Below are 23,272 nucleotides of genomic sequence, written 5' to 3' on the forward strand. Positions count from 1 at the left end.
CGTGCGTGTGACACAGTATTTGTTTTTTTAATCTCACAGCTTTCTGAGCACCGCTAACTTACAATAAATCGGCTCAGTTATTCTGTAAATTGTAGACACCTAACCAACGAAGAAAGAGTTAAGAGAGAAGAAATCAGTATAAGATACAGCATTTCTGAATTATTCTTTATTTTACACAAGGGCTTTTATGGAGCTCAAATTCAGTGGATTGGCGCGTCATACTTCAACAGCTATGGCATTATGCGCTAGACATGAATGATGGGCAGGTACGCAGAAATATGCATCAAGAAAGCGCGACGGAGGAGCCGAAGCACATAGCAGTTCCTGCACGCGGCTTTCAGTACTATTCGACTGCAACGCCGCCGCTGCTGGCAACGTGGAAGGGATCAGGCGGTGAGGTGCGGTCACGCCACTTAACACTCTAGTACACTCTACTTTTGCACCCGGCTCTGACAACGGCACCGACCAATCATGCTGTGCGACGAATAAGAACGCCGCGCCATTTTGCCGAGGCGTGCGTGGAGTGTTGGTGAGCTGTCGGTCGTGCATGTATGTTTGAATTGGTGCTCGTGTCCGGCCCCGCTGACTGTCCGTAAACGAGCGACGTCTACACCTCCCGGCCTCTGGGTCTCGGAACAGGTGCGTCCCGACGTGTTGACGACTTTCTTTTTCCGTGATCGTTGTGTGCGCGCTTCGGGCGTCGAGAACAACGAGCCAAGATGGCTCCCACGGCAGATAACGTAGGCCTAACGACGAAGAAAACCATGTCGGAGCTTCGTGTGATAGACTTGCGCAGCGAGCTCGAGAAACGTGGACTAGACAAGACGGGCGTGAAGGCGGCGCTCATTGAACGACTGACGCACGCGCTGCGCGACGAAGGCGAGGACGCGGAGACGTACGAGTTCGAGGTGCCCGCTGAACCGACGCCGGTGAAGCCGGCCACGCCGGTAGCAGCCAGCGTCGGGTCGGCGAAGAAAACCGTCACCAAGCGCGTCAACAAAAAGTTAGCCCACGATGCCGAGTCTGAGACGCAGAGCAATGACGACGCGCACGAAGGCGGCGAGTCTGAAGAGGAGGACGAGCCCGAGATCGAGACGCTCGATGAAGAAGAGGAGGACGATGGCGAAGGCGGCGAGGAGAAGCTGAACAATGGCGAAGCCGACCCCAAAGAGGACGGTGACGGGGCGGGCGGTGACGCGAAGGCCGACAAAAAGAACGCGAAGGATTCGGCTTCGAAAGAGGACGAAGACGCTAGTCACGAGGCTGAGCAGGCCTTAATTGTGCACGCGGACGATAACCACGACTTGGACGCTGATATCGAGGAAGAGAACCAAGCCGCGAAAGAAAGTACGACGGAAACGGCGAAACCCGCCGCGGCTGCGAAGACTCCGGCGAAAAAGGCGGCGGCTGAAGCCAAGAAGGAAGCCGCCGAAGGTGGCAAAGCGGAGCCCAAGAAGGCCACTACGCCTAAGACGAAGGCAGCCGGCAAGGCGGTCAAGACCACTCCCAAGACGCCCGCTGAGCCCATGCGCAACCTGTGGGTGAGCGGGCTGGCAAACACCACTCGGGCTGCCGACTTGAAGGCCCTGTTCGGCAAGCACGGGAAGGTGGTGTCGGCAAAGATCGTCACCAACGCTAAGACCCCCGGCGCGAGATGTTATGGCTTCATGACCATGAGCACGGCCGAGGAAGCGACCAAGTGCATTCAGCACTTGCACCGCACTGAGCTTCACGGCAAGATGATCTCGGTCGAGTGCACGAAGCACGAGCCCGGCGGCGCCTTGCGCAAGTCGGAAGCCAAGACGACCGGAGCGGCCACCGCCGCCGCGGCTACGAAGACCACGCCTGCCGCCAAGGAAGGCAAAGAGCCAGCCGTCAAGGCAAAGCCAGCGGCTGCGAAGGCTGCCGCCAAAAAAGCAGCGGCTGAAAAGAAGGCCGCCGCTGACACCAAGGAGAAAAAAGAGGACAAGGGCGAGAAGGCCGAGGAAGAAGAGGCGGCTGAGGAAGCGGCAGAAGAAAAGGAAGGTGAGGAAGAAGAGGAAGGCGACGAGGACGAGAAGGGTAAAGAGCGGAAGCACAGGGATGACAAGGAGCGCAGGCGAAGCCGGAGCCACTCGCGAGAGCGATTCGCGAGGCGCCGTTTCTTCAGACCTTTCATCCGAGGCTTCAGGGCGGTGCGTGGCTTCAGGCGCCCCTTCCTCAGGCGGCCCTTCTTCCGAGGACCCTTCCGCGGCCGCATGGCTGGAGGGGACTACCGCGAGTCTCGCGAGCCCTTCAGGCGCAACGAAGACGCCGGTTCGTTCCGTCAGCGCGAGCTGGAACGCCGGCAGCGCGAAGAGGCCTTCCGCATCGAGCGTGAAAGAGAGCGCCTGCGTGTGGAACGCGAGAAGCTGGAACGCGAGCGGTTGGAACTCCTGCGGCTTGAGCGCGAGAAGCAGCGACTCGAGCGGGAACGCATCCAGCGTGAGCGCGAAGAACTGCGCCAACGAAAGATTGGGCGCACAGCTGATTTTGGCGGAGGCGGTGCCGCAGACGCCCTCATGCGGCGTCCAGTGAAGAGACCGTACGACGAGGAGCCCGGTGTTTTGGGCGGGCCTGCTCGCGGGGGCGTGGATGCTGCCGGCGGCGACGCCTTCTGGAGAGACCGCAAAAGGCCCCACTTGGGAGGGGGTCCCGGAGGACGGGACTATGACCGTGGCGCAGACAGAGACGACCGGCGCTTTGAGCGGCCCGGCGGTGACTTTAGTGGTGACAGAGAGTTTCGTGGCCGGCCACCCAGAGATCGTGTGCCGCGCGAGTCGCCCCCAGTGCGACGTATGGAACCCCGTTTTCCATCTAAAGAAGGCTTCTCTGGTGGTGCGGCATACGGTAGTGGAGGGGCCCGCTTCGGAGGTGGGCCCGCGGCAGCTGGCGATCATTGGAGCTCCAGTGGACGAGGAGCCGGTGGCTACTCATCGTCTGGCGTTGGCGGCTCATGGAATGCAGACGGCCGTAAGCCGGACTCGGGCCACCAATCTTGGTCCTCTCAGCCAGACCGCTGGTCTGCAGGAGGCGTAGGAGCACGCGGTGGCGGCTTAGGTGGCAGTTCTATGGGTCAGGGATCGCAAGGTTACAGCTCTGGAGCCGGCGGCTCCGGTATGATGGCCCACTCTGGTATTGGCAGTGGTGGAAGCTTCGGTGGCACTGGAAATCGGTACATGGGAGGAGGTGGCGGTGTCAGGCGGTACTGAAGAGTGAACAGACCTCAGCATGACGATGACTCGCGGTATTTAGCCTCATTCTGTCTCTGCAATCTTTAGCAGCAAGCATGTCAGTCATTGAGGAATGTGAAAAACACCGCCATCTGTATTGTTTAGCTTTTTGTTTGTCGTTTATTGAGGCACTGTCAGACAAGCTTGTGTGGTCAACATTGAGAAAGAAGCTGAAGGGAGAGAAAGAAAAAAAGTGTAGTATTGAGAAACAAAAATCTGCTAGCGCCCCATTCTATCTCGACAACTGTTGGAATGTAAACGTTGCGTCACTTGCACACAGGTTGAAATTCAAGATGTTTCGAGACAAATGATGTAAGATTGAAAAATCTCGCGCCCCAGTTTTGACAACTGTTGGAATGTATACAATGCTTCGCTTGTGCAACAGTTCATATTCAAGATGTTTCGAGACAAACATATGTTTCACAGTGTGTATCGACTTGTACCGCGTCAGAGAAAAATGTATGTTCCCTGAATGAGGCAATGTGCTGTCGCAAACTGAAGACTTTTCTAGGCTGAGATGGAATCGCATGCCTCGTATCGTTATTCCCGCAATACTGGCTGTCAAGTTCAAACCGGAGTTGTAAAAAAGTCTGCCATCACATTTCAAAATGTGTCAAATTCCCGAGGCAGAGAGATTTTTGATGCCCAAATGCTGCTGAAGACTTTGGGCAATGCAAAGTGTCGACCAAAGGTTCTCTACGTTTTTCGTGTGCGGGAAAGAAATATCTGAAGAATCGGGTGATGCATCTTCAATATTGTATAAGCTTCTGACCCGAGAGAAATTCGCAAATTCAGTAATTTGAATTTTTCTAAAAAGCATTGTACCAGACGCGGCACCTCGGAGGTCAACACATTTCATCACTGCTCTCGACATACGTGGAATGCTTGCGCACTTTTTTTCTGAGCCTTTTCACCCGCATCGTCTCTCATTTTGACACAGAAAGGATTGTCGGAGAGTCAGCATTGCAAACTTCCTCCATTAGCATTCTGTTTTTTTTTTTTTAGGTCTCCGCATTTTCTTTCAGCATCACACACACTGGTAATGGTTGTTGTTTCCATTGTTTGCATTGCCGTTGCCTCATTTTCATTGCGCTGGTGTGCTGGAACGGCAAAGGCATTTTGCATCACCTTGTACCCACCTATTCAATGAAATTTTGCATGTTTCATCAAGTAAAAAATTCCAAAATCATTTTCTTATCATTTAAAAAAAATGCCTTTGCTGTCATGTGTCACAGATGTGTGCCATTCTCTTGTTCACATTTGTTTTTCTAAATAAACATTTTGAAAGTATAGCCAGACTTTCATTTGCTTGTACAATAGTGCTTTCTGCAAATTGTGCGCGGTAAACCCATGTGTACAGTCCTTAGTGTCGTTTAGTATTGGCAGTTAACTGCTGCAAATAGACCTGATTAAGGGCATTAGTATTAATGTAGCCTTGTGTAACGAGTGGGGAAGGGGACATCTAATTAGAGTGCAGTGCTATTAATTCGTCATGAGTTTCATTTTCAGCTACCTGTGCACGTGCGTTCCAGCGGCGGACTTCCCATCTACTAGCAGACCTTGAATAAATGATCGTTCTTACACACAACACATGGTCTTGTCTCATTTTGGTGTGCGTGTTTCGTCTAGGCTGCCCTTATCTTACCCTTGACAGGAAGACGCCCGTGCACACCAAGGAAATGAACAGCCCGATATCGCGACCAGTTCTCGCAGCAGGCCAATTTGTGTAGGCAGTTCATTCTGAGCCCGCGATGTTGCTAGTGCTTTTGCTGGTGTTCGCGCACTTCACTTCGCAGACTGTGGTGGATGCGCTGGGTGGTAAGAAAGCTTTGCCTAATTACAACAATATCGTCTGCAGATGTCAATTGGCTGAACTGTGTATCAAGTTTTGAGACGGGACATCAGTTGTGTTGGAACACATTCAATGCAGGTCTGGCATTCGAAGTTTGGTCAAGGTCTTCATTGGAGTTTTTTTTGAGCATCTACTGCTGCAAATCTAAAGTTGTTACACCAACTGAAGCTCTTGCACCCTCTGGAGATTGTCCTGATATGCCTATGTCTTGGGATCAAATTTGTGCATTACAGTAAGGCCCAACAGCTAGTGGTTAACATATTCAGGTTGAAGAATCCCACATGGTCATTCGTTTGAATATATGATCAGAGTTGATTTCTTTGTAGTATTGTGACGAAGTCCCACAAATGGGCCTGTATGCATTAAGTTGAAATATGTGGGCCAAGGGATGCGTCATAAATTCGTGACTTGGGCATGAGCAGTCAAATATTGGTGAAATTTTTCAACGAAGACCCTGCACACAACTTATTGCATGCATTTTAAGCATAGAGTAGATCGAAATGGATTGTAGGAACGAAGGGTCACATTCACTTGCGTTAGCCAACATTTTCATGACTACAAGGCAGCATGGAAAATGAGCGAAAACACCAAAACTATGCTTTCTTCTGTCTTTTAATTTATGAAAACCTGAGCAGGTAGGTTACATTAAATGGAAACAACTTTATTATAGCAGGCTACGCTACCATTGTGGTGGTAGTGTTAAAGAGACGCAGAAACATTTTAAGAGAGTTTGTGGAGATTAATAGCATAAATAAATTAGAAGCACTTTGTCTTCATTCTTTGCTACTTTAGTTAAGTCATACCAACAAGCCTGGTGCCATACCCTTTAAAATTATTTTCAACTTGGCACCTTGCAGTACCATACAGCCTGGTGGTGCTCGGTCATGACGACCTGGTCAACGACAAAACGACTCGCATTTGGGATGCCGATGACGGCACCTGCTTCTCAATGCCGTTGGAGCTGAACGAGACATTAGCATCCGTACGACTTTTCCTCGACCCGCCCATAGACATCGGACTCGTGAGAGTCGTGTCAAAACCACGTGAGAAATGAATAACTGCCGGGGCTCTTTCAACGTATTCCTGGCTTTCCTCAGTGCCATTAGCAAACCTGCAGATATTGCTTTGTGTCTCGTAATGTTGGCCGTATAATGCCGAGGTCCATTCATTATCAGTATTTCTGCTGCCTTCGGTTACTAACGATGATGATGCCTTTAGTGGTGGCTCAGCGATTGGTGGTGCGTGGCGAAGAACGAGATCGCATGTTTGATCCAGGGTCATTGCAGCGGCCTATCAATGGGTGTGCAACGCACAAAAGCCTGTGCACTTAGATTCAGTTTCACATTGAAGAACCATGAATAACGAAAGTTGATTTATAGTCCTCACTACAGCATACAGCGACATCCTAATGTTTAATTTAGCGGCAATGACAACAGGTGATTGGTCGACAAGCTGTTCTCTAATTACTGAAACAACAGATAAAAAATGTAGAAAATAAGGGGCAATAATCTTCACATCGCATGGCTTAAGTTCCTTCCTATCATCTGCTGTAAACTTACCTGCTTAATGCAATAATTGTTGATAACTGTGGCTTTTAGGCTTTTGAATTTTCAGCCAATCTTAGCACCTCGCGCGGTATAGGTGGCATGCGATAAAATGTTGGAAAGAGAGATTTCCGTCTGCTATTGCTCAAATAGCTTCTCGTAACCATGCTTTTACCAATTGCGAGTTGGCAACATGGAATAAGCTAACACAGCTAACTTGTGAGCCGGGTGAAGAAATACAGTCTACACAGAGCTTTCCCTTGCACATGGCAATGCATCTGCTGTTTCTTTCCTGCAATTGAATTGTTGGCATTGTGACATTAAGCTGATGAATACCCCTGAGGAAGTTTATGATGCCACTTTCATCAACATTAGACTACATGGGAGTATTAGTTTTATTAGCGTGTTCAAACAAATACACACATTCACAAGAAAATACGGTGGCCAGCACAAACTCAAAATGTTTATTCATCAGCAAAAGCACTGAATAAATTGGAAAGCTCTCGCTATATCAAAGCAGGAAACGGCTTACATGAGGGACCGCACTATCGGCCCGATCGGTAGAGTGAAGGGATATGCATGTGTATTTACTCATGTGATTATTTTGCGTGTGCGTTTTTTATGCTGCCACTTTTAATATTCGGAGCTTTTAATTCTGAATAAACAGTGCGAGTTTGCACTTGCCCCTACCCTTTTTTTTGCGCACATGTTTTCTTAATTCGCACATCCTAATACTTTTACGTATGCATAATACACTAGGCTATCAATGAGTTATACCAGAACTGAACTACTATTGGCACCTTACTATATGCGCGAGATGAAGACTGCCAATAGACCTGTCCTTTCAAGTTTGCCGCGCATCATTCCTACCCTCTTGTCACCATTTTGACATAAATGTCACACTGTAACAATACGCATTTTCCAGAACCGAACGTTGTGTACTACCTGCTCGTGGACAACAGCAATGGATTCCCCACGGCCGAAAAGGACGACTTAGAAGGTGCGAAATCGAATTACGCCAAGCTGTGTCGCACGTTAAAAATAATGCGACCAAAGTGGTTACGGTGTGTTAAGCCGATCGTTACCTAATCGCCTGCTGCAGGCAACGTGTGGATCTACGGCGGAGAGCTTTCTGCGAAGGTTCGTGGCGTCGACATACATAGCGTAACTGAACTGTGCGAAGTGTCCATATTTCGCATCAACGACAACGTAGACAAGATGGGTAAGAAACGTTCTGTGAGCAGATATCTCATTATATAGACCGATATTCTTAAACACAAGAAAAAAACCCCGTTCTCGCAAAATACCGCCAAAGTTTCAAAGAAGAGTCCGGCAGTAAAAGTATCGGACATGAAGGAATCGTCTGTGCGTTGTTTTTAAATACTATAGCGCTGCTTTTAGCTTAAATGCTCAAGAGACCTTTTTAAAGCAAGCTCTTTAAGCTTGGATGTTTTTCTACGACTTTAAGAATGCCATCTATCTTTTACACAGTCTACCTCATTTTGTCCTACTTTCCACTTTCAGTTACAATCTAAAAAAAATGGCAGCTTTGCCGCACACCACTGTCCCTCCCAGACAGAATTTGCATAAGTGTGTCATCCAATAGTGCCAACGCATTTTCGCGATGTCAAGCACCTTGAACATTTTTGATAGTTGACCTTCCCATACAAGCCAAGTTTGCGTCTTTGGCATAGGTTGAACGTCCTGGCGAGTTTTGTCGGAGATTTTGACATACGTGCTCAGTCAACCATAATATTTCGGTAATAACAACACACTTTCAACTCTTTACATATGTAGAATTTACATTAGTCAAGAAAAAGTACCCGTGGCTCAAGCAAAAACCAGCTGGCACGACTGTCTTTCAACGGTGTAGAGGAGGACCTGTGGTTTTTGTGTGCAGAGCTGATGATTTTTCTAAGGTTGTAACCACGTACAACATTCATTTGTGCTCTGATGAAACTGTAGCTGGCATAATGCTACCAAATGAACTTTAGGCTTGGTATCTTTGCTTCCAAAGAAAGCTAAGGCTAACTTTTTTTGACAATTAAGATACAGGTCCGTTTGGCAGTTCCTGAATTCTCACAACTTGACACCAAGAGATAGATGCAGAAGTACAGCCTTTTTCTAATTTTTGCTGGGCCTGGGACTCGCACCCATACATTGCCACTGAGAGAAACCCATCAATTTTTAGTTTCAAGGCTAATCCTTTACATTCCATAAGAGAGGATGATAAAAATCTTATTCGTCTCTCATAACATTAAGGCAACTTGAATATGTACAATGTGAAATGGCGGACGAAACACTTGGGTTTTTTTAGATCTGTTACCGCAAACATCTGGACGTGCAGCATCCTCGCGGCAGCAAGTGACCACTGGGAAGCTTTCATGGCGGCTCATTTTATGCAAGTATTTATGCATTTTAAGCTCACCTTACACAAGTACGCCGCTGCACCCACTTGTTCCTAACCCTACTTTGTCAATTCATACAGATGCCACGTTGCCAGTAATGGCCGTCGCAGCAATACTGGCAGCAGTACTTTTCTGGAAAAGGTAATTGCACCGATTTTTTTTAGTACTAACGACATTTTCTGTCTCGCAACTCACCAATGTTGCACTCGCTTTTAACAAAATGTGACATAAACTTCAAATGTTTGCACAAATTCTAATCGGAAGGCTACTTGTCATGTGTCCAGAGCAGGCCCTGTAGCCAGGAAATTTTTTTGGAGTTGGGGGGGGGGGGGGGGGGGAGCACTTTTTGTGGGTCGTGAAAAACACCTAATTTCATTATCTATGCTTGGTACCCCCCCCCCCCCCCCCACCTTCCATCTCAATTCCGAGGAAAGGCACCTACCCTCTCTGTGGGCCTGGTCCAGAGTCAATGCTGGTTAATATATTTTTGCACAAATCTGTGAGAATTCTTTATTGCATGTTCCAGGCGTTCGCATATGCTTGTTTTCATGGCACCAGATCAAAGCCCAACTTTAAATACTTGTGTCTCTCAGGAACTACGTTGTAGTGCAAATGCACTATAAGTAAAAACCAGATCAAAGCCCAACTTTAAATACTTGTGTCTCTCAGGAACTACGTTGTAGTGCAAATGCACTATAAGTAAGAGTGCTTTTGTCACACAGGCTTGTTCCCTTGTTTCTTACACTTGTACTTTCCAAGCAAAATTTCTGCCTACAATTTTTCAAAACATTCTATATTCTAGATATAGAATTGAAATACCTGTAACATGGGGAATCTCCCGCCATCAAAGAAATTCACACCTAAGATCACTTTCAAACAGAAATTACGTTTATTAAGAGCTCAAAATCCTACACAACTAGAAGATAAAAACACTCTTCATTTGCAGAACAATTTGCTTAAAACCACGATTTTCAGTTGTCACCAGGCTGCACAGTAAAAACGTGAGCGTCTTAAATGCAGTTCTCGTATCTGTACTAGAATTCTTCAACATATGAACACCGTCTATGGGTATGACAGCGAAAGTTTGGGAAACTGAAAGCATTTTTTTTTTTAGCTCCAGTGTCCAATCATCACTGGCTCAAACAAGCAGATGATGACGTTTTTAACAACTTTCAACGATGCAATGGTTATATAAGCAATAAACTCCAATTTCCTTTTCCTCTCTTCTCCCATCCTGCCCAAAGTTTCTGCCGGAGTCACTAAGTAAAGTTACCGATTCATTCATTCTAATGAAAAGCTTACAGGGCGCACACTACAAAGGCATAAGAGAAGCAGACTTTCCGTAGTCAACTCCTACTAACTCACCCAGCTTTCAATACTTCTAAATTTTGATTTTTCGTAAACAATGAGCTAAGTGTAAGCATAATAAAAGGGACAATAAAGGCAAACATTACGTCAACGTACTTTGTTGAAATAGCGTTTAAGAAACCTTGCAGTGCTTATTTCGTGACAAAGAGGTGCTTACAGTAAAATGCCGGGCAAGCGGCCCCTCCATTTTTCAAGAGATCAGAAATAAGCGCCAATGTCTGGTCCAGGACCGAGTGAGCGCCCGCCCTCCTTGCATATCTGGTCGAATTATTCTTCACCGTAACAGACGCGCTTGCTCGGCATTTTATGATAGTTCGAAAAAATAAGAATCTCGTTTTAGACATCTGTGTATTTTCAAAGCAATTCAAACCACCACCCTACAACAGCGACCCCGTCATGTACCACTCATTTTGCCAACCTTCTATAGCCCCATAGTCGGCGCTGCGGAGTACGGTCCAGTGAAAATGCAACCTGCATCGTTCTCAAGGGTAACATCAAAGGGTTCTTTTTCCCTTGACACGAACAGAAATGCACGAGTCACGTTTTACTCCGCCTCTTAGTTTGCTGCAATCTTCCTTCGTATCTTGAGTGGGCCCAGAACTAGCTATTGGTTGCATTGAGGCTCTGTTATGTCATTGAGCTCTTGTTTCATAATATCCCACTGGTGGTGCATATCGAATCCTAAACTTGGCTTAATTTCAATAACTAAGGCACATTTGTTCTCGGGTGTTCTCGGGTGTTAACCTTTCGCTCCGACTACATGTTATTCACAGTTTAGTGACCCTTCAAGCAAGTAAGTACAGTGGAACTATAATTAGCAATGATACTTATAAGGCTGTCTGCATCTGTCTGGACATTCAAAGCAACAAAAATACATGTAGAGGGTCAAGTGAACCAAACTTCCTGAAACATTTACGCAAAGTGTAGCGCCTTTAATGACTCGAAGGTATACTAAAGCCAAACGACATTTCATGTGGGAGCAAAAGGTCAGTGCTACAGAATGTCTGAAAATGTCAACAATCTCAAAATGTCAATGCGCAGCTGCGCTCTTACAATAGAGGAATTAAGGTAAACATAGCTCGTGATTTGCGCTACCGCATGGGACAATCTAGAACAAAAAACCAATGACAAAGTAGGGCTCCAGTACAATTAAACGCAAGCATTCAGGCTAGCCACAAGAGAAAAGAACATTTAAGCACAAGACAGAATAAAATGCAACTAGTGCATTTCAGTCTGATTCATGGAGAAAAGGGAATCCCTGGCGTTACCCTTGAAAACGACACAAGTTTGGTTTCTGCCGGTTTGTGCTGCATTAAGGCCCCTTGCTCCATTTCTCCAGCTTTCAGGTAGTAAAGCAAGTAAATTTTGGTAGGCATGGCTGCGCCGAAAAGCCAATTTGGGGGTGGGCAGCTTGAATTGTCCTTACGGCATGTTATGGCGCGTGGACAATTCATACAGGATTTACTTTCCAATTGGCCCTTTGATGCCCGCTGTTGCTCTGGGGCAACAACCTCAAAAATATTTTCTTCAGCATACACACCCTGCTACGTTACCTTTCTGGCCCTATAAGTGGTAAGAGACAAATACTACGGAGCATCTTGAGCTTTAAAAAATGCGTTAATATAAATGCATCACGTTTTTGTAGTTTTGTTACAGCGTCTGACAGGTGCGACAAAAGGGCTCAGCACACGGAAGGAAATTTATTCGACTACTGCAGAACAGGATGCTTCAGGACATCTGTTATACCTACAATAACTCAGAAGGCATTGTAGAACATTTATGAGCACACTGATTAGTTTGGTTACAAGTTACATAACAGAAATCTTGATACCAAATGGGTTGTTGCTCACGAGCTACATTGGGCATATATGGGAGTACAAGCACATATGGGGAGACTCTATAATAATAAATTACAGTGTGCGGAGCTGTTAAATTCAATGCTTTTATTGTGGGAGAGAAAGAAATATATCATTGCCAAGAACGGGTTAGCGCTCCTGTCATCTTCTTCTTCCTCATCTGTGTTACTCCCAGACCAATCACGCAGATCAGTCCAGCATAGAAAAAAGAAAAAAAAAACTTTATTTCTATGAAAATGTCTGTGTGGCTTGGTGCCCTTTTTATTTACACGATAATAAATACAAAAAGATCATTTTTATTATACAAAATGACAATATATTTTCTATTTCGTAGCTTTGAAATGTTTTTTCTAGGCTACCTGTCAACCAAAATTTTAGGATGTATACATTTAAATTTCAATCTTGGATGGTGCAACGTGCATCTACACCTTATTCCAGGCCGCTACTGCAGCAAGGCATTCCATGTGCGATATTATTGATGGCATATCCTATCATAACTCTGTATTGTTCTCAGTTTCTGGTATCGTCCCAGAATGCCGTTACACTTACTGCACGTTTCGTGATTTTAACCGCACTGATGATCAAGTAATTACCGGCGCCCTTTGTGACTCTTTTCGAAAATTTGAGCAGGAAAGCCCTACCAGTTATGTCAATACATTATCTATTTTTTTCGAAAGCCTTGTCTGTAAGTGTATCAATCGTTTTATTCCTCTGAAAACAAAGAAAACTAACACTGACCTACCCTAGATGACTAGGAATATCTTACATTTGTCACGTCGTGTGGCCAGACTACGTCGATCAAAGCACTCTGGTGACTCGACAAAGCTTCAACAGTTCGTTAGGGCTGAAAAAGAACTATCTGCTAAAATTAAGGCCGCTAAAGAACGTTATTACAAGGTTACCTTGCCGATGCTAATGGAAGCACTAAAAAAGAACTATCTTTAAAATGAAGGCTGCTAAAGAACGTTATTACGAGATTATCTTGCCGATGCTTATGAAAGCAAATCCCCGTAAATTCTGGAAGGCTATCCTACCATCTGGTTCTTCATCGCACACAATGTCAATTAACAATGTTGCAGTTTCTCATCCAGAGATAATTGCTTCAGCATTCAACAACAACTGACAACTCGGACATTCCTGCTTTTCATTCTGAATTTCATCCTGGCATTGTCGACGTGTCACTTGAGGACCTACTCAATCTCATTTTAAACTTAGACACCAAAAAATTATGTGGCCCCACTGGCATCCCGACAGCTTTCCTAGTTAGATACGCTGTTCGGTGTAGCAGATATCTTACACTTATTTTTAAAAAATCTCTTTCGTCAGTGACACTTCCATCCTCGTGTAAACGTGCTTCCATCCTTCCCTTATTTAAATCAGGTAATCCTCACTTATTAAGCAATTATAGACCCATCTCTTTAATAGCACATTCTTGTAAAATGCTAGAACATATTTTTAAACAAATCACGGAGTTCTTGAAACCAACAATATTTTGAGCACTTTCCAGCACGGTTTCAGATGTGATTTTAGCACCATTACTCAACTGACAGAATTCGTTCATGACATCAGCAACTCTTTAGACATAGGTGACCAGGTTGATACCATATTCATCGGTTTTGCCAAGGCCTTTGACACTGTACCTCATCCTAAACTATTGCACAAATTGTTTGTCATACTGAAGAATGCATCAATTGTTGGCTGGATATCCGACTTTCTTCTGCAGCATTCACAATATGTGTGCTTCAATTATACTAACTCGCATTCGATGCCGGTTTTATCAGGAGTTCCTCAGGGTTCTGTGTTAGGACCCCTCTTATTCCTACTTTACATCAATGACCTCCCTTTGCACACTTATGTGAAAATACTCCTTTTCTCAGATGACTGCATCTTCTATCATGCTGTTAAATCTCCACTGGATCATGCCAATCGCAACAATTCATTTTTCAATTTTTATAGCAGGTTTAAATCTTGGGAAATGAATATTAACTTCTCTAAGACAGTCATTATGTCATTTACCAGACATTCATGCCCGTTGATTTTGACTATGGTTTTAACAACGTTAGTCTGTGTAAGGTGTCTGAATATAAGTGTCTTGCTATTCTTATGACAGATAATTTATCATGGTCTAAACATATCGATCTCACATGTAACAAAGCCCTTAATAGTTTAGGTTATTTACATTGTACGCTCCGTCTTGCTCCTCAGGAAACCAAACTGCTTACCTACAAAACTCTTATTCGCCCCATTGTTGAATATGGTAGTGTGGTTTGGAACACCCATAAGGAATGTGACATGAACAAACTTGAATCTGTTAAAAAAAAAAAAAAAAAAGCTGTGCGCTTTATATGCAAGAGATATGACAGGCAGCTTTCTCCAAAAAATTTCCTTTCACAGCTAGGTCTCACTACACCTGCGAAGCTTCGCCAAGTTGAATGCCTAAAATTTTTGCACAACTTAATTCTTTTCGCTTAAGCACTCTAGAATCATATCTCAAATTTTCCAGACCTTTTTCTACGAGGAGTGACCATGCCCTTAACATTTCAACTTCTGACGTGTTCAAATACAGCTTCTTTCCTTCAACTATAGAAACCTGGAATATGCTGCCCAGAAGTGTTCGTTCGCTATCACTTCAAGAATTTTCGGAAGCCTGCTCATGAATGTTGATTTGTTTCTGTTGTTCGTGTTTTTTTTTCCACTCCTGCAATAGCCTGATTGAGGCTGCAATATGTAAAAATAAATAAGTAGTACCAAGTGTGCCCAATGTTGCTCAGGAGCAACAACTCATTACCTGCCTATAAATAGTCATTTTTTTTTTTTTTCAGAAAACGTTATTGACATATTTTATCACTTCCTTATACATACCATAGTTTTCTTGGTGTTGTTCATTGAAAGGAAATTTCGGGCACCAAAGGGTTAAGCATTTCCTTGGCACGAAAAAAGCACCACAAGCTTTCTAAAGCACCATTTCAACAATGCATGTCAACTCATTATTTGCCTTTAGCGTCCCTTTAAAGGTTTCATTAGGTTCTGGTGCATATGCATATGATTGAATCCAGAGAGCCAGAAGTGGCGCACTTAATATTTTAGGTGCACGTTAGAACGGAAAAACGAAAGCGCTAAAGCCCACGTGCACCCTCACAGCTGACGCCCTAGTGCAACTTTCACCTGTTGTTAAAGCTCGTACTTTCCCACAAACCAGGAAAAAAGTACCCTGCCTTCGTGCGAGCTACGCGTCCGGACTGCATCCGGCAAAGCGGCAGGGTAGACGGTCCCTGCCACTGACACCAGACGACGAAGAAGATGACAGTTTGGCCACGTTCGACACCAGCGACACGGCAGCTCTTTTCCACAGCCGCATCTCCGGCCAGCCCGAATGGACCCAATCACACAGGAACAAGCATCATCGCGGCTCGAATCCCGACATCATATCCGACCTGGAATTTGCCAACCACCTGCTCGAAGTGTCTCATGAATATGCCACGCTGGAGCCTCCGACCGAAAGGGACTCCAGCATCAAGAACAGAGATGTCTGAGCTACAAGGAAAAATAGCTACAGATCCTTCATTTTGTGTTACTTTACATTAAAGCGACCTTAAAGAAAACAAGCACTATCATTTCACAATGCGCAGTTGTTTCACTGCCAAGTATTTTACGTACGTGCTACACTGGTGCATCTAGCTGAAGGGGACACCATCATCAAACACAGAGATGTTCGAGCTGCAAGAAAAAATACTCAAGAACCTTCATTTTATGTTATGATACATTAAAGAGACATTAAAGGTAGAAACTCCGAATAATTTCAGATTAGAAGGTTATTGTTTCATTGCTCTTCTTTCATTAGTTTTACTTATGAGGGGGCTTACTACGATTTAGTGAAAAAAAAAATGCCAGACCTGTGCGGGACATGCAGTAGCCGCTACGAAGGCTGGTGAACCTGCCATTCTAGGACCTCCTTCATTATAGAAGAAGTCCTTAATGAACTTCTTTCATAATGAACCGTTACCAACTAGCCCAAATGGCTGTTTTGCTACAACACATTCTAGAGCCTCTTGTCAACTCTCTAGGAGCACAACAGCGAGAACAGAGGTACCGACTAGAGCGAAGTACCTGCTACGCCATAGATTATCACAATGTTGAGAAGTAAGGAAATGCCCACTAAGCCATGACTCATTATTCTGCAGGTAAATGAGGTACCCACTACGTGTCTTTAAGAGATCATGTGTGCATCGTAGATGCTGTGGCTGATGATGAACAATTATGGTAGGGCCTTGTGGTGGGTGGGTAGCTTTAGGCCTCCCAACCTTTGTGCAATTTGCATTGTGCGATGCCTGGTTGTTTTTTTTTAATTTTTTAACGTGCAATATTACATGTTAACGTAATTTCCTGTCTGATACGACACCTGTATTGGCTCTTTTTGCAATTAAATTTCAAGCACAGAAATGGCTCTGCAGTAGAATACTCAAAAGCCACATAGAAAGCTCAAGTGGAAATCCCCGCCTGATCCTTTAACTACGCTGTCAAATAGGCTGTGGTAATTTCACAATCTCTTTTGTCATTAAAAAAAAGGAAACAGAAGCTTAGCTTGCTTTTGCTGAATTTCTCGCAAAAAAGACAACAGTACTAAAGACATTAAAGAGAATTCACAGATTCCAATCTCATTTTCCAGCATTTTGGTCATGTTTTAGGCAGCTAGAGTTTTTGAGTTCATATGAATCAAGCTTCTCGTGTTTTATTTTTGGGTGCTTTCTTGCCTAACCATGAATTTTCTTGTGGCAATTTCGAAATCGTGAAAGTAATTTCCCAATATGATGAAAATCGTTTTTTTTTTCTTTAGCATCCCTTCAAAATATACATAAATAGTTTTGTTCTGTTCTATCAAATAATTTGTCTCACGCTTGTCATATGAGAATTAGACTATTAAGAGATGATCTCGTTTAGGGGTGATGCTGCAATGTACCACCACAACACACCATCTATAGGGACCCTGTTTTTGGGAATCTACAGTGGGAGGAGGAGGATAAAAATCATGTGCCACTTTTGAAAAGCACAGCTGGAAAGAAACTCGAAGGGGGGGGGGGGGGGTCGTGTTGCAGCCCAAAGTTCACGATTTCGCAAGCAACTTTCACGAATTATTCTCCAAAATAGAGATTCAAGATTTTATTACTTCAGCAGGTATGGTGAGCTGGACGGGGCACTGTTGCATTTCTCTTACAACATAGCCACACATCTGCTGCTCTGACCGGGTAAAATTTTGACGCAAGATGACAGGTGCCCTTTATAACAAGTTTTGCTTCGTGATGCTATCTGGGGTTTTACGACCAGAAATTTCACGATATGATTCTAGAGTAAGCCGTAGTGAAGAGCTCCAGAGAGTTAGACCATCCGGTGTTTTTATTGCGTACCAGTACCGCACAACTCATGGGCCACCAGCATTTTGCCTTTATTGAAGTGCGACCGCTGCAGTGGGTACGAAACCCACAACGTTCAAGCCAGCAGCCAAGCATCGTAACCACTGTTGAGCTCAGCGAACAAGTACTGCTTATAGCGACGACCTTGTACACATGATTTGCGAAATGTCCGCTGGGCGATACACTTTTTTTGAAGGAGGAACATACAACTAAATCTGTAATCAGTGAAACTTTATTCTTAGATCAGCGTACGCAAAATAAGTTACTAATATCTTCAATCGTCTCACTCAAAACACCAGAAGATATCTGTGAAAGGTAAGCAGAGTCTGCTCAATTCCAAGGCTTGGACTATCTACAACCTGAGCACAACTCGCTCGTCTATGTAAAACCTCTTTAATCCTTAAAGTAAAGCGCTTGCAAAATGGTGCCCTCTTGTTTCAAAGGCATATCTTTTAAAACGACCAAATCAATCGCTGTACATGCAAAGGCAATGAAATGTGGGGAGATGTCCCATTATATGGCAGTGGCTCTGTGACGAACTGATGGCGTGACTATGTTCGAAGTGTACACACTATCACAGCTGTGTGGGCAAACAAAACAGAACAACAACTGACGGAGCGATGAACGACCAACACGCTGCAACAAGCTCGTAAGTGCCCATCGGTGCTCGGAACAAAAACTGGAAAAAACAACCGAGATGCACGTATGTCCATGAAGAGAATCGTTACGTCTTCAAATCTGAAAATACAAGACAGCAGGAAGGGTGGCTTAAGATCAGCAATAAAAAGAACATGATTCAGGGAACGGAGCAAGCAATGACACGACATACAGCGGAAAACGCATAAAACACCCTATTATTCACACTCTTGAGACCAATATAACTGCAATTATGTTACTATGCACAGAAAATGCCCTGCCTGAAACAAGATTTTAGAAGAGTTGTCCGTAAAATAAGATTCTCAAAAACTTTTCGCAGTGCAAACCTTGTTTATTAGCATTGAATAAACATTTGAAAAGCTTTGAATTTCAACTATTTTTTCACCAAATGACCGTCAACATCAATGCATTTTTACACATGTGGTGCACAATATAATTTGCTCCCGAGTCGTCAAACTTTCCCGCTGCACTTTGAAGGGAGCTTCGATCCCCTTGTTGAAGCTCTTCTCCGTTTACGAGATGTGTCTCAACCAGCGGTCTCATCAATTCAAGAAAAAGATGGTAGCCATTTGGGGGTACATCTTGGCTGTTGGGAAGGGTGCACGACAGCGTCTCATCCAAATTTATTGACGACATTGTATGTTACATGACCGATGTGTGGACAATTGTAGTGTCGATGAAAACGCACTGCCATTGTGAGCCCGCATTTCTTCGTTTTTGAATCGTGCGGTGAAAATTTTTCACCTCCCCACAACAACATTACTAAATGATTGTGGTACCGGCAAGCATGAATTCGTATAACAAAGAACCCCTCCTTTCCAAAAAGACATTCGCCGTTCCTTTGCCACCAGACAGTTTTGTTTGAACTTGCACGGCTTTGGCGACTCTGAGTGTTCCCATTGACGAGGGTGTTGTCTCATTTCCTGTGTCGTGTAGTTGCAAAACATGCGTTTGGGCACTTGTTGTATGCTCATATACTTTTCTCCAAAAACTTCAGATGCTCGGGAACAAATGTTCACTGGCGCAGTGTTTTTTTTTTTTTTTTTGCACAGAAAACTAATCACACAGCGCGTGATCCGCACCTGGCGGGAGAAGATGGTACGGGCTTCATCCCTGGCGGCTGTCAGGCCAAAATTAAGTGTCACAGGTCACCTGGGCCGGGGACTGTGAGAGGCATAACCCAGCTACGCAGTAGTACCACCAGTTCCCGCATAACGGCATTCCATACGACTGCACTGCCTTGCAAACCCTATTCTACTGACAACCCTTCTAAATAGAATGATTCTGTCAACAAGCGCTAATTCGAACCTTCTCAGGCTGATGTCCGATGATAAGTTACTACAGAGATGGTAATCAAGTTTAGTTCGACTCAAGAGCCTTTTACAACGAACTATAATAATCAAGTTCAGTTTTGGCTAAGTTAGTAACAAACGTATATATTGCACACTAATAAAGCAACTTAGGCAATGCTGCAAGGCTCGTTCGTGATCGTCTCGAGTTCTTGTAGGCAGCCCTTGAGCAGTACCTGAGAAGCTGCATGCACCCAGTGGTTCGAGGATTTGACAAGTCCCACCGCATCAATCTTTGAGGTCCTGCTGAGGAGTTGCATGTTTCAAGTTGCACATCACCTCTACTCAGCGGTAGAGAAAACTCCTTTTTTGTCGATGTCTATATGTTCGCAAGCAATTCATGATGCATTAGCTCATGTTTAAAGAATATGGTCTACTTTTGCGCATGCGCACTACCTCAAATAAGGCTTTTCTTAGTGGCCCGACATTTCTCTGCAATTACGCTTAAAGGGTGCTTTAGCCCGAGCATTATTATATGTTTGCACTCAATCTCATTAAACTGTTTCATTGGCCATTGAATAGAAAGTCAAAATTAATTTAACACATTTCACGGATCGTCATAAAAGCTCTGGCCGGTGGGCACAAGAGGAAGACATGGATTATTTTTTACTACCTGAGGTTCTTTTACATGCCATAACCATAAGCCTAATTAGACAAGGCTTCTTTAGATTCTGTACCTACTGGAGAGCAGCTGCGGCGGTCGAACCTGCATCATCTTACAAGGCTCATGGGGACAACCGTGAGACTACCATGGGTGCTGGTTAACATATTGTGAAGCAATACTGATAAGGTGTATAGCAGTTCACCTCAAAACTTCCCAAGTTCTTCATAGTTAAGAGCAAACACAAAAAATTTTGCCCATAAAAATTATTTACATATGACAAGAGAAGCAAAATACAAACAACTAAAACTGCCTGACCATTCCTAAAACGCATGGGATTTTGATATTTCTTGAAATGGTATATTTCCTGGCAATGTTTCCTTTAAAATTAAAAGAAGGAATATCAAAAAGTACTTGGTTAGCTCTAGCTCAAATGCGAGAAATTTCAAATTTCTCCAGAAGAAGCTTCACAGTCGTCTCGAGAGTGTGTTCGCAATTTCACCACACACTAATTGACTACGGGAATCGGAGTTGGCTCGAAGCTACTGTTTTGATTGGTTTACGGAGGTGCAAGAAAACACTGTAGAGGCTTACTTGGCTGCGTTGTGGTCAAGCTTTTCAGCATTTTGATGACTTTCTTGCTCCCATAATGGATAGCATTCCACAGTCCTAAAGCCATGAAAAGATATACAAAAGGCGCAATTATCACTGTCCCAGAGGCCGACCAAGCGCATCCAATGGTAACAATTGTCATTGACCGGGAAGCGAGCAAGGACATAGAAAAATTAACAAGTATTGTCATCCTGGAGGCACGCTAGGACGCATGAAACTACAACAGACTCATCACACGGAGCCTCAAGGGACCAGTAAAATACATTCTGTTTACCGGGAGTTCCGTTTACTGAGAGACAAACAGGGGTGCAGAATGCAAGAACAAAACCAATCTTGCCAAAAGCAATTGTTCCATTTAAGCAGCGGTTTCGTTTAACACATTTTTCTTTACTAAGAGTTTACTGTATTGTGTTTCATTATTCTAAATTGAAGCAAAGAAGTACAAAAGAAACATTTATCATTGTCCTAACAGCAAGCAAGGCGTGCAAAATTAACAATCACCATTGCCCTAGGGGCAACTAATGACATGCAATAGTAATAATTATTATTTTCAGGGCAAGCAGAGCCGCACAGAAGTTACAATTATGACCGCTCTAGAGGTAAGCTACAATGGAAAAAAGTAGTGAAGCAAGTGGCAACTCAATTGCTTGGATCTAACACCAAATGCTTCCACTTAGAATCAGGCACATTCGGAACAGCATCTCAGCTGGACAACAGCCAATGATGTCGTCTGTTCGCATTACCACGACAAAAGGCTTACCAAGGTATCAGTGCTATGGTCATGATATCGTGATGTACCATTATATCAGACCCTCAACAGTTGATGATATCATGATAGCATACCATTGCATCAGACCCTTCATCAGTGCCATGTAAAGGGGCTTGGGGTCTACTTACCAGCTGTGACAATGCCTTTGGCAGTTTGGCCCCAACTTGACCTCCACACGATGCTTGCCACAGCTGTCGAAGGAAAAAGAAGGGGAGAGAGAGCTGACACTGTTTGTATGACAGTTCACTACACACACAGTTCATAATTTCACACCTTCTTATACGTGAGCCTTACGTGAACCCTGAAAGCGAAAGCTCGTACTCTTATAGAAGTAGAATTTTAAAGTTAAATCCACATACAATGAATATCTTGGTACGGCCAAGAGATGCTTCAGTCTCCGCCGCTCCAGACTACTGCCATTCGGTCGCACTCGCAACGATGTGCAAGTGCCACGAAAATTGGCACATGGACGTCGTGCAAACCGTTGGAGGCAAAGTATATTCATGTTCGGAGGAATGCCCAAGATACAGGAGAGAGAGAGAGGTGGGCAAGAAGCTGGCTATGAAAAACTGCTTTGTCTGCAAGCTTCTTTTGACAGCACGGGCCAGTAAGCTAACTCTCGAGTCTACTTATTAAGATTCACTCTTACTCGTATCTAGGCCCAGTCCGAGCGAACCTGAGTGAGTAATATCCTGGAGAGTTTCGGTCTGAGTGAATCCAGCCCACAAAAATTATCGCGATGTAGTGCCATCATCACAATCATCATTTTTTCCATCACCGCGCCGCGTGTCTCGCGCAGCTGGCGCGAGCTCGAGCTGCGCGAGAAGGAGAACGAGCTGACATGCCTGGCGTGGCGGACGCTGGTAGCCGACGTGGCTCCGCTCCAGGCCTGGAATAAAGTGGCGAGATCGACACGGCCCCAACGGCCGCCTTCGACGTCTTCTCACGTCTCTTCTTCTCTCGCCGCTACATTGGTGACCCGGAGAACACGCCCTTCGCCGAGCGGCCCGCGGCCATGTTCCCGCAACTCTGCCCGCCAGTGCCACCGTTCCAATCGACCTACCCAAAGGTATGGTTCATGCAGCTCGATGCCGTTCTGGCGCTGAATGGCGTCACGGACCAGCTGCAGATGCACGCCATTCTTCTCGACACCCTCCCGGTAGAGTTGCGCCATCTCGCTGCCACTTCAAGCACCAGCCCGCAGCCTTACGATGCCCTCTGCACCGCGGTGCTCGCCCGCAGCGGCAACACATACCGTCCGCTTCCGTTTACCCGCACCAGGCAGGTTTCCCCGGCATCGCAGAGCAAGGTACGAACCGGTCCGCAGCCCTCCATTGACCGCTACCTCGGTACCCCGGCTTCGACTACTTCTACACCTGATCCGGTCGCAGAAACATTCACTCCTGCACCTGATCACGACCGCGAGGTAGAAGACTTCGCCACTGCGACTGACCTTCCCTCCGAGAGGTACATTCCCTCAGAGCCCCAGTGCAGAGCTTCATCAGACGTACCTGCTACCTGCACGTTTTCCACGAAAGCGACGGCACGCGACACCGTGGCCCTCGCCGTTTCCGCGACCACCAGCTCAGCCGTCTCG

At 45.1% G+C, this 23,272-nt stretch overlaps 3 protein-coding genes across 4 annotated transcripts in view; 2 read left to right on the forward strand and 1 right to left on the reverse strand.

Moving 5' to 3' along the window:
• The first annotated feature begins 438 nt into the window (after positions 1-438).
• LOC119163834 (uncharacterized) lies at positions 439-15,901 on the forward strand. Of its 2 annotated transcripts, none has more exons than XM_037415899.2 (7): positions 439-639; positions 5,961-6,146; positions 7,573-7,647; positions 7,750-7,869; positions 8,965-9,048; positions 9,136-9,196; positions 15,479-15,901. In XM_037415899.2, exons 2-7 carry the CDS (start codon positions 6,053-6,055, stop codon positions 15,810-15,812), a joined length of 768 nt encoding a protein of 255 aa, XP_037271796.2. In that variant the 5' UTR covers positions 439-639; positions 5,961-6,052; the 3' UTR covers positions 15,813-15,901. The 2 variants fall into 2 exon arrangements, with proteins under 2 accessions (XP_037271796.2, XP_075729777.1); XM_075873662.1 differs by lacking the exon at positions 439-639 and adding an exon at positions 4,939-5,069.
• Positions 633-4,839, forward strand: LOC119163833 (uncharacterized). The gene has a single exon (XM_037415897.2). It carries the CDS (start codon positions 720-722, stop codon positions 3,228-3,230), a length of 2,511 nt encoding a protein of 836 aa, XP_037271794.2. The 5' UTR covers positions 633-719; the 3' UTR covers positions 3,231-4,839.
• A 2,000-nt stretch (positions 15,902-17,901) lies between the features above and the next one.
• Positions 17,902-23,272, reverse strand: part of LOC119163835 (phosphatidate cytidylyltransferase, mitochondrial) — a 34,415-nt gene continuing 29,044 nt past the window's right edge. The window contains exons 7-9 of the mRNA XM_075873661.1: positions 21,804-21,866; positions 20,889-20,963; positions 17,902-18,425 (exon numbers count right to left, since the gene is read on the reverse strand). Coding sequence (XP_075729776.1) covers positions 18,412-18,425; positions 20,889-20,963; positions 21,804-21,866 — 152 coding nt within the window. The 3' untranslated portion in view covers positions 17,902-18,411. The remainder of the gene's footprint in view (positions 18,426-20,888; positions 20,964-21,803; positions 21,867-23,272) is intronic.

Source organism: Rhipicephalus microplus, chromosome 9 (assembly GCF_043290135.1).
Source record: "Rhipicephalus microplus isolate Deutch F79 chromosome 9, USDA_Rmic, whole genome shotgun sequence".
NCBI classification, from domain to species: Eukaryota; Metazoa; Arthropoda; class Arachnida; order Ixodida; family Ixodidae; genus Rhipicephalus; species Rhipicephalus microplus.